This window comes from Fringilla coelebs (genome assembly GCF_963513975.1).
Source record: "Fringilla coelebs genome assembly, chromosome: Z".
Classification (NCBI taxonomy): Eukaryota; Metazoa; Chordata; class Aves; order Passeriformes; family Fringillidae; genus Fringilla; species Fringilla coelebs.
In genome coordinates, this window is record NC_140031.1 from 65,196,202 (window position 1) to 65,212,207 (window position 16,006).

General features: G+C 40.8%; 1 protein-coding gene across 1 annotated transcript in view; it reads right to left on the minus strand.

Annotated features, from left to right (window-relative positions):
• The window catches only part of GAK (cyclin G associated kinase), a 68,010-nt gene extending 53,800 nt beyond the window's left edge, over nucleotides 1-14,210 (minus strand). Inside the window, exons 1-7 of the mRNA XM_084224656.1 lie at nucleotides 13,934-14,210; nucleotides 7,767-7,828; nucleotides 6,462-6,521; nucleotides 4,521-4,635; nucleotides 3,954-4,096; nucleotides 1,529-1,654; nucleotides 340-429 (exon numbers count right to left, since the gene is read on the minus strand). Coding sequence (XP_084080782.1) covers nucleotides 340-429; nucleotides 1,529-1,654; nucleotides 3,954-4,096; nucleotides 4,521-4,635; nucleotides 6,462-6,521; nucleotides 7,767-7,828; nucleotides 13,934-14,075 — 738 coding nt within the window. The 5' untranslated portion in view covers nucleotides 14,076-14,210. The remainder of the gene's footprint in view (nucleotides 1-339; nucleotides 430-1,528; nucleotides 1,655-3,953; nucleotides 4,097-4,520; nucleotides 4,636-6,461; nucleotides 6,522-7,766; nucleotides 7,829-13,933) is intronic.
• Between the last annotated feature and the right edge of the window lie 1,796 nt (nucleotides 14,211-16,006).

The window sequence follows — 16,006 nt, forward strand, 5'->3', positions numbered from 1 at the left end:
CATGGCAGAGCATGAAAGGCAAGAATTTGAATCTAAAGACTCTAAGTATTCTTGATTTATAGTGCAAAGCTCCAACTATTCTACCAAATGTTAGAGAGTTCAGCATTGCCACTCAAATAGAAGTAAAGTTTGATGCAGAAAAAAAATCTTGCATGGGTACATCTCATTCTTTTAACATTTAGATAGAGAATCCATACTACTTTAGTTTATTTTGATCTAAGACAGCATCCTACATTTATTTTGGTGCTTTAGTTATTTAATCAACAAACACAAAGCCTTCAAAATCAGTTTCACCATGAGATGAGCAACTATGATGCAGCAAGAAAAAAGACTTCTTACCCAAATGTCCTGCTTTTCACCAATTGGGAAATTTGAATACAAGTCTATCATTTCTGGTGTTCTGTACATTGGTGTTGTATTCCTTGTGATCTGGAGAAGACAGAATTTATTGAAACAATATTGAACAATGAGCTTCAACAGCCTTCAACCAAGTAAACAGCTCTCCATGTAGAATGGATAGTACACTCATTTTCAAAATTAATTTCAGAAACACTTGTTAAGGAAAAAGCCATCAATTGAATCCTGCAATAGTCACAACAGCTTTGACATAAGGTCGCATGAAGACAGTAGGGCTCAAATAACACTGTGATGAGTCCTTCCAAACAGCAAAGCACAGAAAGTGACTGTTCTACATGAAGCCAAAATGGACAGGAACACTAATGCCAAAAATCGACAATAAGCCAAAAAGTGAATTCACACTCCAGTGTGTCTCTCTCACTTTCTCAGCACACTTAATGACAGTACAGACCCCTCCAAAGAAAAACTCTGGTCATAAGAATACCTGGAAAGACCTTTTCTACCATCTTTTTGCACAGACTATACAAGACAGCGGTATGACATTATCATTTCATCAGTGCAATGCTTTCCAAGAATACCAGATTGCAAAACAGGGGCTTGTGATGTCAGAAGTTGTACACACGAACTTAAGTGTATTTTTCCCGCTGATGTACTACACCAGATTTACTAGCATTACTCTCAACTCTAAACTAAGAACAAATGCACTTTGCAAAAGTACACTGCATGCTAGATTTGGTTACTGTAGTCCAAGGCACTGCAATACTGCCCATTCCCATTCTGCTGAGCAGACTTGCCTCTCATTTATAGATCACTCAACTGAGGAAAAACAGATTGGAAGATGGTCATCAGTGTGGTACAACCAATTTCTTGTCCAGTGCAATTAGAAGAAGCCCTAGTAACCACTTTTATTTTCACAGCAGACTGCAGAATGGACACTGACCATGCTGAAGCATTTCTACATGTAACTACAGAACACAAGCTATGAATGTAACTGAAGACAGCTTTTGAACTCTAGCAAAACAAATACAAAACCAAAACTTTATAAATAATACTCTAACTGAAAAAATCTTCAGTTGTCTTAGATGTCTCATGAATTAATACCAGATTAATAGTAACAGTTAAATAAATCCACTGTTGATACTAGAATTAAATCACATTAAAATAGTCTCACCTCTTCTTCAACCACTGCTCTCTTCTGTGCAGACCAGTTGTAGTCAGGATAGTAAGCGATAGTTGTAGCACTACCGAAGTCACAAAGTTTAATTGTCCCCTGATTACTAATAAGCAAATTTTCCACCTTCAAAAAGATGTAGAGCAACAGATTTAAAAAACATGTCTTTTTTGCCCTAACACACATGCTTTTATACACACCATCTTACTTGTGCATACATATAAAAACTAATCACTTTAGCCAAAAATATTGTTTACAGGAAAACAAAGATTTCAGACATTGCTGTAATTTTATATGGTAGCAACATAGCCAAGTTTTGAGAGGAAGCACCAAGCATGCCATAAACAGGAAACATGCCAGAGAGCAAGAAATAAACCCCAGGGAAAAAAAAAAAGTAATTTCATTACAGCCTAAGAAAAGGCCAGTTTTTCAGATGAGAACCTGTAGAAGCAGTATCTTAGAATCCAAATGTTTTCAGGCATAAAACTGAACACTGTTAGCTCAACTGCAGTGGGATGAAGGTTAGGACTGCTACAGGCAAAAAACAGGGAGGTACTAGTAGAGAAGCAGGCTGCTAGGAGACGCTCATAAAGAAACAGCTGTGACTCTGTGCAGAGACAGAAAACAGCTATTTGAGAACCATGTGCTGCCTGGATCACCCACTAGCCCTGCCTTTTTCATCTTCATAAATTTCAACCATCCTGTATTGTTAATTGAAATGTGGAAGAAACTCAGTGAAAGAGTAGGTATTGGGCAGACCTACTTGGAGTCATAATCACAAAAAATAAAAATAAAAATAAAAATAAAAATAAAAATAAAATTTGTACCTCTGTATAAAGTTAGGAAAAGGTGTCAAAGTTAATTGGCTCAAAAACTCTGACTCACAGTTTTCTATGCTGCTGACCTTAGTTTAGACTACTAAAAGGATAGTACAGTTAAATGATCCCGATTTGGCTCCTAGCTGTAATAAGGCCTCTGCCTCTTGCAGCACAACAATCATTTAATCTTGTTTTGCAGACTGCAACATGAGACCAGCACAAAACCAAATTCCTGTCTTTTCCCATGTTTTAGCTCTGTTAGGAAGGTACATTCCTTGAGAAGAAAAGAACTGCTCTTAATTACAGTATTAGTTCAATGTCTAGGCAGTTGGCTATGAAGGAAATTTATTTATTTGTATTTATTTGTAAATAGGTTTTTTTACTTTTTTTTTTTTTTTCAGAAGAAAGATGCACCTTTTCTGCAAAAGCTAAGGGCTGGCATATAGAAATGTCAGTGAAGAATGGTTAACATGTCTTTGACACAACCTCACAACCTAAAAGCCTGTTCAATGGTACCAAGCAAAAAAAACAGTAAGGGAGTGCTCTGTCACCAAAGCTAGGTTTATATTTATGGGCTATACTAATAACTAACATCAAAGCTTTCATCAAGAGTGTTAATTATTAATTAAATAACAACACACTTACTTCTAGAAGAGTGGTCTTATTTTCCTTTCCCCAAAGTAACTGAGTACATGCTTAAGGAGGAACAAATTTTCCTATTTTTACATTACATGAAATCACAACAGGCTGGATAGACACGTGTGAAATTCAGACACTATTCCAAGAAAAAGAATCTCCTCTGTCTTATTTTTTTATGCTAAGGAAAATTCAAATATACATAGTACAGCAGAATCTCACTGATGATGAGGGCTTCTTCATCTAAAGCATATGGAACAGGTGAAGGTGAACCCCTGTCTTCAAAATACAAAATTCAAACCCAGGTAAGTCCTTTCAAACCTCCAAAGCTCCTAAAGGTAGAACACTTTCTACAGCATAAGCCTACAGATTCCAGGTAAAGGCTAGTTAATTAAAAAAAGCCAATACCAACAAAAAAACAACCAAACAAAAAACAACCAAAGAAACCCCTAAGAAACAAAATCTAACCTGAATTATGCCTACCAAATTTTACAATTCAAATTAAAAACAAACACTGAAGTACAATGCAGTTACCAATTCTAAAACTAACAGCTTACTACACATTCTCAATGGCAACGTAATCCTTCACAGATAATTCAACATTCTTCTCCTTCAAAGTTTACCTCTTCTATTAATACACCTACTTAACCCAGAACTGCACTTCACTAGTTGTAACTGAATATTTTATCAAAAACAAAGTACTCAAGCTAACTCAATCAGCAAAACATGATACAGTACTTTTCTCTCAGGTTATTTCAGATAGACTACAAGCAGTTTCTAAATAGCAAGCACAAGGAGAAGAAGCTGCTTGAAGAGATACAAGTATTTCAGTTATGACCTTCCCACTCAACAGTTATGGCAAGGCAACAGATCCAAGCACTATGCTCAAGAATCGTTTTTAACACTGATCCAGCCCAACAGGCTCCTTTGCTGTTCAGAAGTTCAGCCTTTATTTAAATATTGTAACATACCTTTAAGTCTCTATGAATAATAGGAGGCTTCTGCTTATGCATATGCTGCACTGCTCTGCAGGTCTGATAAAAGATCTTCAAAACTGTGTCACAAGAGATAGGTCCTTTAGATTCTACTTTCTTTAAGAATTCCACCAGCTGTCCTGCAGGAAGTGAGAGAAATTCACATAAGCACACGGAGAACACCACAAATTCTGAAAGCTTGACACAAATAGACCCTTCTCAAGAAAGGCTTAAAATCTTAAGATGTATTAAATAGATTTTCTGAAAATGGCAAGTCCACACTGACTACAATGACAAGAGTGCTCTAAGGAACTACTCCTACTCTTCCTTTCTCTGTCTAGTCTCAAAAAACGTAATGATTACCTCATATTTAAGACAAGGTTAAATTGTAAAATGTAGTCTAAAAAACCACGATCTTTATCCTATAAAAGATAAGTCTGAACTCTAGCTCCACTGAACCATGCTATCTTTTACAGTCATGCCAAGCTTTTAAGTTAACAAGCAACCTGTGCTAAACAGCTGCCAGAAGAAGTGTGCACTGCTGGGAAAAGAAATAAAGTTTACCTTTACACAGCTCTGTAAGCAGAAGAAACTCTCCCTGCCCCGTGTCTGATTCTTCTTTTCCTATAGAAGCTGCAGAGCAAAACTGGACAATGTTGGGATGACCTGAAAGTTTTTTCTGGAGATAACACATTCAAGGAAGATGACTCCCAACTTCATTGATACTATTACACCCAGCAGTTCATTTGAAATGTTAGAATAAAACCACAGAAAGCATAGTAGCTGCAATCAATACCCTATGCAAAACAGGGACATACATGCCTCAGCTGTAAGAAATCTGAGAAAGGAATCTATGGTACTGTAATAAAAAGTAAAAAAAAAAAATTCAAAAATCCTTATGATCACGGCTCAGAAGAAACGGGACCCAGTAACAGGGATAGTTCTTTTTGTCTTTTGACAATGACTGCCTAGCAGGAGTAGCAGGGACATCTTCTAGTTATCAGCTGCTTCTCTAGATGGTTGATCAAGAAAGGGCTATTGTAGCTCCACCTATCTTTCCCAAAGAAGTATTAAGTATGCCATGCTTCAATTTTAAGTAAATAAAATAGAGTTCAAAACAATTAGAGGTCTAAAAGGGCAAGGAACTTATCCTTCCACCATTAGTAATTTTTCATGCTAAAATCTTTATCATGTTTCACTTTCAGTTCAAACACTTGAGGTATCATTTTTGAACTATGTAAAGAGGAGTACAGTGTAAGTGATCTCAGCTCCTGCCAATGGAAGTTGTGCTGCATTATGCCTGTCTGTGCATACACTGAGACTTGTGCCTATGAGACAAACACAATCTATTTACAGGATGCATTCACCAAGTCTGAAGAGAAAAAAGCAAAGACCTTGTAAGTTGAACAAAGCTATTAAAAAGGGCAAGTTCAATCCACACAATTCCCATTAATATGATCTTATGCATCTCTCCACAACCCTCTATTCAGAGCTACAGGAATTAATTGCATTTCACAGTTTTATCTCAGAAAGTTAGCAGCAAGTAACCCTTCATCAGAAGTTCAGCCTTTATTATACACCTGCTTTAGTGACTCTGAGCTGTGAAAAATATCCAGAGAACATTGAGCTCTTTACTCTTAGCAAGATAATGCCAGAGTAGATAGAAAATGTATAGTGCTATGGTACTCTGTCTTAGAAGTGTACTTCTCATAAGTGGTGTTTAGGCTTAAGATTTTGCAAAACATATCAGCAATCATAAAAAGAAATGTTTGAGTAGCTTAAATTAGGATCAGTGGGTTTGCCTGCTAATTCAAGATGAAGCTAAACACTCAGAAGGGAACACATCAGCATACCACAGCTGAATAGCTGATTCTTGAAACAAACTGAGGGTCCAATAAGAGCCAGACCAGGGAGAAAATATTGAATTCACTAAAATCAAGGATTTAAAACACACTGAGATTACATTATACCCTACTATCTGACATCACTGAAAATAAAGAGGACAGCAAGGACACTGTACATCTGCTTGTTTCTAATGCACGCAGTCTACTGAAATTTCTTCCTTAATAGCTAGCACTACTTCTTAAAGCCAGATGGATCCAAAGCAGAAATTCATGAACATTGAGGGTAAAAGTAAAGAGCAATAAATGCAGTGCATGTGAGGGAATTCTATTTAAGATCTAAGTAGAATGTGAAGTCAAAAGGTCTCTTGACGACACTCACAGGGTGGCAAGAAAGCCCAAATAAGAATTTCACTTCTTGCTGGAAGGACATGGCAAATTCTATACTAGCTACAAAAGTTATTTGCACACACTGTATTACTGCAATTTTTGAAGAACTGAACTTTACGGATGTTGATTCATGATACCAGATTCATGACAAACCACGCCTGCAGAAAGTCCGTCCTCTTGGGCAGTGTATGGCATGAAGAAAAACAGAATCTGTACAGCAATCTTTTGTTACCCAGAAATCTCAGGCAGTTAAATATGTTACAGAAAAGGATACCATAAAACAAACTTCCTGAATGATGGCTTTGTTCTTTTCCTCTTCATTAGACAACAATCGCTGTCAAAAAATCAAAATAATTGAGAAGATATAGTTACTGAAACTTACAGAATAACAATGCATAGAGGCTTTTTTTCCCCCACAGACTATAAAGTATAAATTATAGTCAAAAACCTAAGGAACTGTAATGGAGCAGTAACCAAAACTGGCTTATTGTACATTTTGACATTTTGTCATAAATAATACCCAGTTTTCCAGTTACCTGGACTTTTCAGGTTTAGTGAAAATTGAGCAGATGTAACTTTTGACACTCTCAAAGGAACTGTTCTGGTAGTACTCATATACAAAGCACTAAAGTCTCCTGGCTGCAGCATTGTGGCCTAATAAGGAAAGACTCACCTTCTGTCTGAAATATTCAGCAACAACCTTCAAGTCATTCTAGACTAACTCCTCCAGATTATGTAGCCAGGCTTTTTCAATGGTACTTGTGTAATCAGTAGCAAAATTAAGCATTACTGTTTCTAGTATTACCTGGATTTGCAGTCAGCATTTGACTACAAGGAGCCTGAGCATTCTCTACAAAAGTACCGGTTTTACAGAACAGAGGAAGTATAGTGATGGTTCACCTTTCACCTGTTCTTTTTTAATGGGGTTACTTCTAGAGGACCTTTTGAACACACATAGTATATGGCTTTGGTCACATATTCTTTTACAGTAGGATATGGAATGAATTGGAAAAAGCCGAAGTTATTACTGGTGGTATAATGCCAACTTATGTCTCCCACCCCTCATATAAATACCCTGTTTACATCTGATTACCAGAAGCCTCTAGAAACCAAGAACCCAGAGGAGTGTCTCTAAAAAGTACCAGACCAAATGTTTAAACAATGAGTCAAAGTGTGGAGCATTATTTTTAATACTAAAGAAATTTACTCTTAGAGTAAGAAGATAGGCTAAATCTGCTTCTGACAAGTGAAAAAGATTCCTGTACTCCACTTCAGGTAACTATGAAACATTCTTTTTACCCATCCATCAAAATATTTTGGACTGGATCTTGACTTTCTACACCAAATAAAAAAATAAAGACCAACGGCACCTAAAAGCCCAGTTTCCCAGTCTGTCACCTAAGTATAGGGTAGGGTTCTAACTGGAATAACCATTCTAAATAGTGGGCTACAAACACCACTAATACACTGCATTTTTCCAAGTTACTTACTCAGTTGCATACATCAAGGACTAATTGTCATAAAATATCAAGCTGAAAGACAGACCTTACAAACCTATAGTGAAGTAAATTAATATTACCTTCAAAGCGTAATCTTTGCCACTTCCAAGATCTTGAGCTTCATAAACAAAAGCAAAACCCCCTGCAAGAAGAAGGCACATTAAGTCAGTTTTAATTTCAATATTGAGGTACATCATTCTCTTTAGTCTAAGAGAATCAATACATGAATTTAGATACATTTCTAAATGTACCAAGCACACATTTTTCAGCATCTGGTCAAGACTGCTGATATTCAGTAAGAGTTCTATTCTATTCCTTTCTTGTACATAAGCAAAGAGCACACTGACTTTGTTACTTTCCTGCATTTTGTTAAGTCTGCCTATACAGATTTCTTATGAAGCCAATTTTTTTAAAAGGTCCTTATAAAACCAAAATGCAGTACAGCAAATATTACCTTATAAATTGAATTAAATTTTTTGGTATTACACTACTAACACTTTGTATAAAAAAGAGCAATAACTAAGGATGATAACTGCTAAACATACACTTCCTGTTTTTAAGATAACTCTTGTGTCAGAAAGCATTTTCAAGCACTGAAGTACACATAAAAATAATGGTAATATTGTTACCAAATTGCAACATGTTATTTCATAAAATATTTCGCTTCCAACTCCTTTTGTCAAACTATCTATTTTCTAAAACACTTCCTTTTGCTCAAGAGCACTGTGCAAACCTCATTGAAATAGCAGAAGTTTGAGAGCACATAACTAGCTTAAAATAGCATTTGTACTTCAGTGATTGTACCTTACTATCAAGGAGTTCATTAAACTTTCCAGATCTTCAGAGAAAAGCCAATGGTATCATGCCTAGTTAATTCCTACTTCATTGCACTTGCCTTACAGAGAATCCAACTGCTGTGGCCTACAAGCTCACCTTGTACAACTATGCCCCTCTCAAAACATAGCTTCAAGTAAGTTTCCCATTCTATCATTGCATTCTTTCACCTGAACACAATTCAGCTCCTTACAACTCGGATCATTACATGTAGTGCTTGGTTTATTACCACTGCAGCACTACAGCAGAAACCATGTTTAATTCCATAGATTTTCTGGGAGACCAAAGGAGTTAGAGCATGTTGTAAAGGTACTTCTAACTTTTTTTTTTAAAGCCATCTGTTATTAGTGAAAACAATTCTTAAACAAAAACTACTCCTATTGCGTCATTCATAAAAGCAGTTTCATTTACAGTTTGATGCTGGCTCCCTTGAAAAAGTAGTCTATTAAAGCAATTTTATTTTACACTCAGTAGGGACAAGTTTATTGGCAAAACTTCTCCTCTGCCATAACAGTTTACTCCAAGCCCCCCAAACAATATATTCTGCAAACATTCAGAGAAACTAATTTTAAAAGCACTTTCAACAAACACCCATACAGCAGATATAACTGAGGCAACTGGTAAAATGGAAGTTAAGCGAAGAACAACTTCTAGGGTTGTCTAAAGAATGTATTTACATTGGGGTGTTTTCAATCATTTTTTAAACTCATGTAAATGTTTGTGCGTGTTTTAAGACAGTTTTCTGAGGATTTCTGTATCAGCAAAATCATCTTAGTACTCCCCCATACAGATCACCAGTGTAGAGATATGCACACACCCATGCCAGCTATTGCCCAGTGAGACAGGTTTTGCATTGCTGAGGCATTCCAGAACCCCATTCTCAGAAGACACCCAAGCCCTCCAAGGTCATCTCAGGCAGTATTTTCTAGTTGAGAAATTACAGCAGAAGAAAAGTGGGTTTATTTTCTTTTCTGTAGACACAAGTTCTCACACAGCAAGGCTCACTACAGAGCACCACACCATCTCATGAAAATCAGGACCTAACTCCAGCTCATTTGCTTTATTTATTAGCAAGCACTCTAAACTCATCCTTCCACCGCCACAGGCCTCAGGCAGGGCTCCTGTCAGTACGTCACTCTCTTACAGATATTTGAAGACTCCTGCTTTTCCAATCAAGAGACTTGGATTCTCCCTCAAGTCAAACCTAGGTGTCATAATACTGAATAATTTCACTGTATTTACACATCAAGTTGGATTTAAAACTGCCTTTTTTTATCATATCCCTGTTTTACGCACCTTCACAAATTATTTTTTCAGATAAGCAGCTTCAGTAAAACAACAGCTAGAGAAGCATCAAAATAGGGACATCAACCACATCATAACAGTGCTTACTACTGTAATTTACTCACTGTTTCATTACACACTTAACTAGTCATCCTGCTTGTAACTATTTGATATGACTTGTCTACTCCCCTCCCAAACACTGACCAAATTTGTTTCCATATCAACTTTCAGCAGTTTATTTTTCAACCATAGCTTGATTGAACACTAATTCTAGACTGGAATGTAAGTTACAATAAATTTTAACTGAAAGCTTTTCTAGCAGAGTATCAAAACAGAAAAGATGCTGTGTTATTCTTGCCAAGCACTGATTCACAAGCTTTTTTTTTTTGAAGTCCAGTCATGTATTTGTGTCCACTGCAAGTCTTGGTAACATGATGGAATTTCCTCAAGAATGAAGGATGGCCCAAACTTAAAGATCTGGACATCTTCCCACACCCTTAAGAAGCAGAGAGGTAGAATATCTTCAAACTTTGAGAGCTCCCCTACAAGCAGGAATTGCTAGAACCAAGAACCAACAGCTTTACAAAACAAAACTGTTCTGCACCATGCTGAACATATTGTCTACATTTACAGGAAAGAGAATGGAAGGTGGACAGCTGCCAGGTCAGGTGCTCTAGTTGATCTTTAGGAATCATCTTTCTTCCCCCCTATCTGTCAGCAAATAAAACTAACAATGTTCACAGAAACCTGGCATTAAGTATTCAGTGTGCCTCTACTGCTAGAGGTTTACAAAATAAATCCACGCAAAAATCTGGATTTAATTAGGCTACCATCATCCTATGAATCCAGTAGTTCAGAGACCATAGAATTGTTCCTGTAAGCTTCTAATACTGTCTGTTCACACTCAAAATACTGAGGAAGCCCCGAAGTAAAAAAAAAAAGTCACTTTAATTGCAGAAGTTTCACCTTGACAGAAAACAGCTTGTAACAAGTCACCTACCTATGAGGCTTCAAGTTATGACATCTATTTTTAAACTGAAAAAAATATTCAAGTCTGCATGCAATTAAATGTGAAGCCTATTGGTATCTTTCTGACTAAGGAATGATTTTTTCATGATTGTAAAAGCTTTAGACTCAGATCAAACAGATTGAATAATGCATTCTTTTTCTCATCATGCTTGTCTTCTTGTGTGCTTTTTTGTCAATGTTTGTTACTCAAAGGAAGCATAAGATTACATTACATGTGAAGAATGGTTGTTAAACGTGTGCTACAGAACTTGCTTGTCCCCCATTTTTCACACAATCTGGTTTATTCTAAATTGTTCAGTCTCATATACAAAAGAAGCAACAGTATTCACTAATTAGGCAGGAAACCTGTGACTATTTTACTGAAGTAAAATTGTGGAGGAGGTCTGTGCACTTAACAGGAGGATCCAAGAGAGCCATGACACCTGAAGCCACCATCATAACAAGAGCAAGTAGGGATTATATGTAAAGGCCCCCACCAAAGTCCTCTAAAATCTTATCTGCAGTGAGCTACTGAGATGTCCAAGCAGGAAAAAAAATAGGATACCATATTCTAGAAGCGCTGAGTCCAGTCTGTGACACACTTGGTCTGCTCTTGCATTTAGAGGTAGTATCGGCAAAAGAGATCATCACCAGCTCATCCCCCACAGGCTGCTATCAGCCTCCTGCAGCAGAGCACGCCGAATTTTCGATCAGCCCAGTCCTACCCCAGCACAACACCTCTGTGAAACAATCAGGAAAATGCATCCAAGCAACCTGTGCAACAAGTCTCACCCTAGAGCATAGCCAAACATGGATTACCACCAGCACTGGTGCACACTACAGAGCTGGAAGGAGCTGTGCGCTAGGGGAACGGAACCTGTGGTGCCAGATGAAACCTTGCAATGTTAAACCACAGGCACTCTTCACACCAGCTACAAAGCTGAGCACATGAGCCTACAGAAAAGTCTGCATTGGCAGATGACACACAGCTCACCATGGATTTGAAATCCAGATTCAGAAAGTAGCACTTGACTTTCCAGAAGGGAATCTGGCATGAAAGAACTGATCTAGAAGAAAAACAGCTCCCATACTTGTAACCACGGAAGGGAATACATGTAAGCCACAGTTGGGGATCCATGGATCAGAAGGTATCACAACATGTCCAGAGTTGAAAGATAAATGCAATTTGAGCAACAAAATAAACTATACACTACAGACAAATTCAAGTCTGAAGACTGCAGGAGAGGCTGCAATTTCTATATTTTATATCAGTTTTATCTTTATACTCAATATACTGCAAGGGCTCTTCTAGACGGGCTACATTGGCTAGCAAATTATATTTTCCAGAAAAAGCAAGCAGCTAGCCCAACTTCAGTTAGCAAAATAAGGAAAGAAAACAACATAAAATAAAACCATAATACTGAGACAAACATGGAACACAAAGCAGTGGTTATGGAGAAATTGTAAAAAACTGTAGAGTTAAAGCATGTCTCCATTTGCTTTAAGTCATCTAACTTGGCATCTTTCCCCTGACATTTTACAATGCCTGTGTCATATTGTGGAAAACAGCAGGCTGCTGTCAAAGTAAAGTATTAAAATACCTGCTCCTGAACCAAGAACCAAATAGTATATATGCCTCAAAAATAGCTTCCTGCCCTAACTTTCCTTTGTCCTTCAGTAACTGCTGTGGTCACTGCCAGCAAGAATTTTACAGTATCAGCAGCACAGACAGTTCTTTTAGCATTCACATCCTACTCAGTGCTTATATTTCAGTCACAACTCTGACCGTAGAGAAGCTGTAAGTAAAGGCTGAAGGCAGAGCAGGAGGACATGACATCTAGTACTGTTTAAAATGCAACTTACTACATAAGAAACTGCCAGGTTGTCTCTAAGATCATTTGCCAAAAGTGCTTGAGCATTCGAGCAACAAATTATTGCCCTGCCCTTAAGAAGATAAACCAGTGAAGATCTAGTTTTTGTTGATTTACAGCTCAAAAATTTAATAAGTAGCTTGCAAGTGGTTTGAAGTAGCTAATTTTTTCTTCTATGCTGATCACCAAGATTTCAACAGAAAACTACTTAATATCAGATAATTACAAGAAGAAACTACAGAAAGAAACTCCAACAACCAAAAGGAGCTCTAAGCAGAGTTTTGAGGTATTTAACCTAAATCACATCAACCATCTCTACAAAGTTAATGGAATATTTAACTGCAGTAGTATAGAAAAGTCCACATTTTAGTATTCTGAGAGTAGCCCTCAACGGCTCTTCTACTGAAGGAAATAAAGTACTTTCTCTGACCACAATCATTAAGACAATTTAAATTTCTTCTAATATCTAAGTAATTTGCATCTATCAAACATATCATCTTTTCTAAAACAGATAAACAAGTCGTGTGCCAGGCTACCTACCGAAAGCTTCACTGAAACTGGAAAATGCCCAGATATTTAGCTCCCTGTACTCTAGCAAATCTATGTGCACAGCAAGACCAGCCTCCTGACACACGTGTTTAAAGCAAACACATTTCCTGCAGTCTTCCAGTCAACCCCAAACAACAGGGACAACCTTGCATGTTTGGCATAATATTATACATTGTCTTTTAAAGAAAAAAAAAAAAAAAAAGTAAAGGAAAAAAAACCCAACAAACAAACAAACAAACCCCACGCAAACCAGAATTTTCATGAGGTTCTTGGTAGGTTATAAAGACCGTGACAGACTACAAACACCTCTGAGTTCTGTTATGTGGCGAAGGCATTTTAAACCACGAAGCAAGCGAAGAAACGGCCACACAGCAGAGCGGCTCTCGGCGGCTATTCCTGAGGCGGGACAGTGACACCAAGCACTGCTGCGACCCCTGGGCCTGGGGACACCGTCCCCCCGTGCCTGGGGACACCGGCTCGGGCGGCACGGACACCGCCAGCCCTTCCCGAGAGGCCGGAACCGCCGCCCCGCCCGCCGCCCGCCCGCCCCCACCCGGGCGCGGCCTGCCAAGGAGGAAACCCTCCCGGTCTAGGAAGAGGAGACGGGGAAAACGGGAGCGGGAGGCCTGCGGGGAAGCCCATCCCAGCCCCGCAGCGCCGGGGTCCGCCCGGCAGGGCCCGGCCCTGCCGCCCGCTCTTACCCTCGGCAATGACCCGCTTGATGCGCAGCTTCATGTCGCCCATCTCCACCGTCTGCCCCACGAAATCGTTCTGGTCACGGCTGGCGGCTCCCAGGGAGCCGGGGCCAGCCAGGAAGTCCAGGGCGGACTGGAAGAGCGACATGGCCCCCGGCAGGCAATGCAACTGAATGGGACGGGAAGGGATAGAAGCAGAGTGGGATGGAGTTGGAGGGCTCCGCCGAGCCACCGACAGCCGCGGCGAGAGCCCGCCTGCCTCCTCTACTGTCTCCTCAGCCGCTCTTCCCTCAGCTCCGGGCGGCTTCCGGGAACGCTGCGTCACTTACGCGCTCCCGGCGCGGCCCGCCCGCCGCAGCCCGGCCGGCCGCGGCCCCGCCCCGCGGGAGGAGCTCCGGCTCCCGCCCGGCTCCGCTCCTGCTGCGTCCTCTCGCCGGCTCTCGCCGCCTCCCGGGCTCCCGCTCCCGCCGGCCGCGGGGGACGCGCGAAGCTCGCCTTCCTGCTCTGCCCGCGGCGCTTTTCCCCTGGAAGGATCGCCATTCCCCAGGCAGCGGTGTGTTTCCACAGTTTTACACTTTGGTTGGCAGCCGGCGAGAGATAAAGCGCCGGCGTTTTTCCCACAGAGCATTGCTGCCGTCCTTACCCTGTTCGTCTGCCCTCGGGATCTTCCCACGCCTGAGCTTTTCCCCGCACCCTGACGGCCAGCCGCTGCCCTCCCTGCGCCCCCACTGCCCGCCCCGGGAGGCGCGGTGGGGCAGCGCTCTCCGTGTGTCACGCTGTCGTGGCTTGACGCTGTGGGTGCCAAGTGCAAGGCACCCACGAGAGCCGCTCACTCACCCTCCTCTGCTACTGCTGGGCACAGGACAGAAAAAATTAACGTAGGGTTCGTGAGTTGAGGTACAGACCGGGAGAAAACATTCCAAGGGCAAAACAGGCTCAGCTTAAGAGATACAAAGTGAGTTTATTACTAACAAAATCAGAGGAGGGTAATGAGAAGTAAATAAGCCCTTAAAAATAAGCCCTTTCTTCCCCTCAACCCCTCTCTCCTCTCCACCAAGAGCACAGGGAGACAGGGCACAGGGGTTTTGGTCAGTTCATCACCCGAGGTTTCCTTCTGCTGCACAGGGAGAGGAGCCCTTCCTCTGTGAGACCCTGGGATCCCTTCACATGGGAGACGGGTCCAAATCTCAGGAGCAGCAGTCCTCCCAAAACTGCTGTGGCATGGGTTACTCTTCCACGGGGTGCAGTTCTCCAAGGACAGGCTGCTCCACTCTGGAATCAGGGCCCCCTCTCTCCACTGGGTCTCCCACAGCCTCCTCCAGGGATCCAACTGCTCGGGCATCAGCATCTCCCCCACGGGCTGGGGGTGGATCCCTGCATCCCCCTGGATCCCCCCGGGCTGCAGGGGCACAGCTGCTTCGCCATGGTCTCACCACAGCCTGTGGGGGAATCTCAGCTCCGGTGCCGGGAGTAGCTCCTCCCCCTCCTTCTTCACTGGCCTTGGTGCCTCACGTGTTCTCACCTCATCCTTTTCTCTGGCTAGAATTAAAACTGTACCCCTACATTTGTTTTAATGTCTTCTTAAATACGTTATCACAGAGGCATTACCATAATCTCTAGTTGGCTCAGCCTTGGCCAGCAGCATGTCCATCTTCAGAGCCATCAGGGATTGGCTCTGCCAGACATGGTGGAAGGTTCTAGAAGCTTCTCACAGAAGCCATCTCCATGCCCCCTGCTGCTACCAAAGACCAGGCCGTACAAAACAAATACACACACAAATGTTGGGAATAGCCATATCCACTGGACGCGTCAGCCTGTGTTTTTACAGGCAAGGGTGACTCCTCTTTATGTGTTTGGCAGATCCCAAACTGGTCAGTGCATTTCCAGAATACTCCTGTATCACCTGAGAGAGCAGATCACTAGAAGAAAGGCTTGCCTCCAAACCTTTAGTGTCAGAAATAACACCAACAGTCAAGATTCTCTTTCAGAAGTTTAGTCCGTACTGTCTCCACCTTGCCAGCAGCCAACCTTTTGAGACTATCCCAGACATCCCCAAATTGTGTAAGCTTTCAGGTGGCC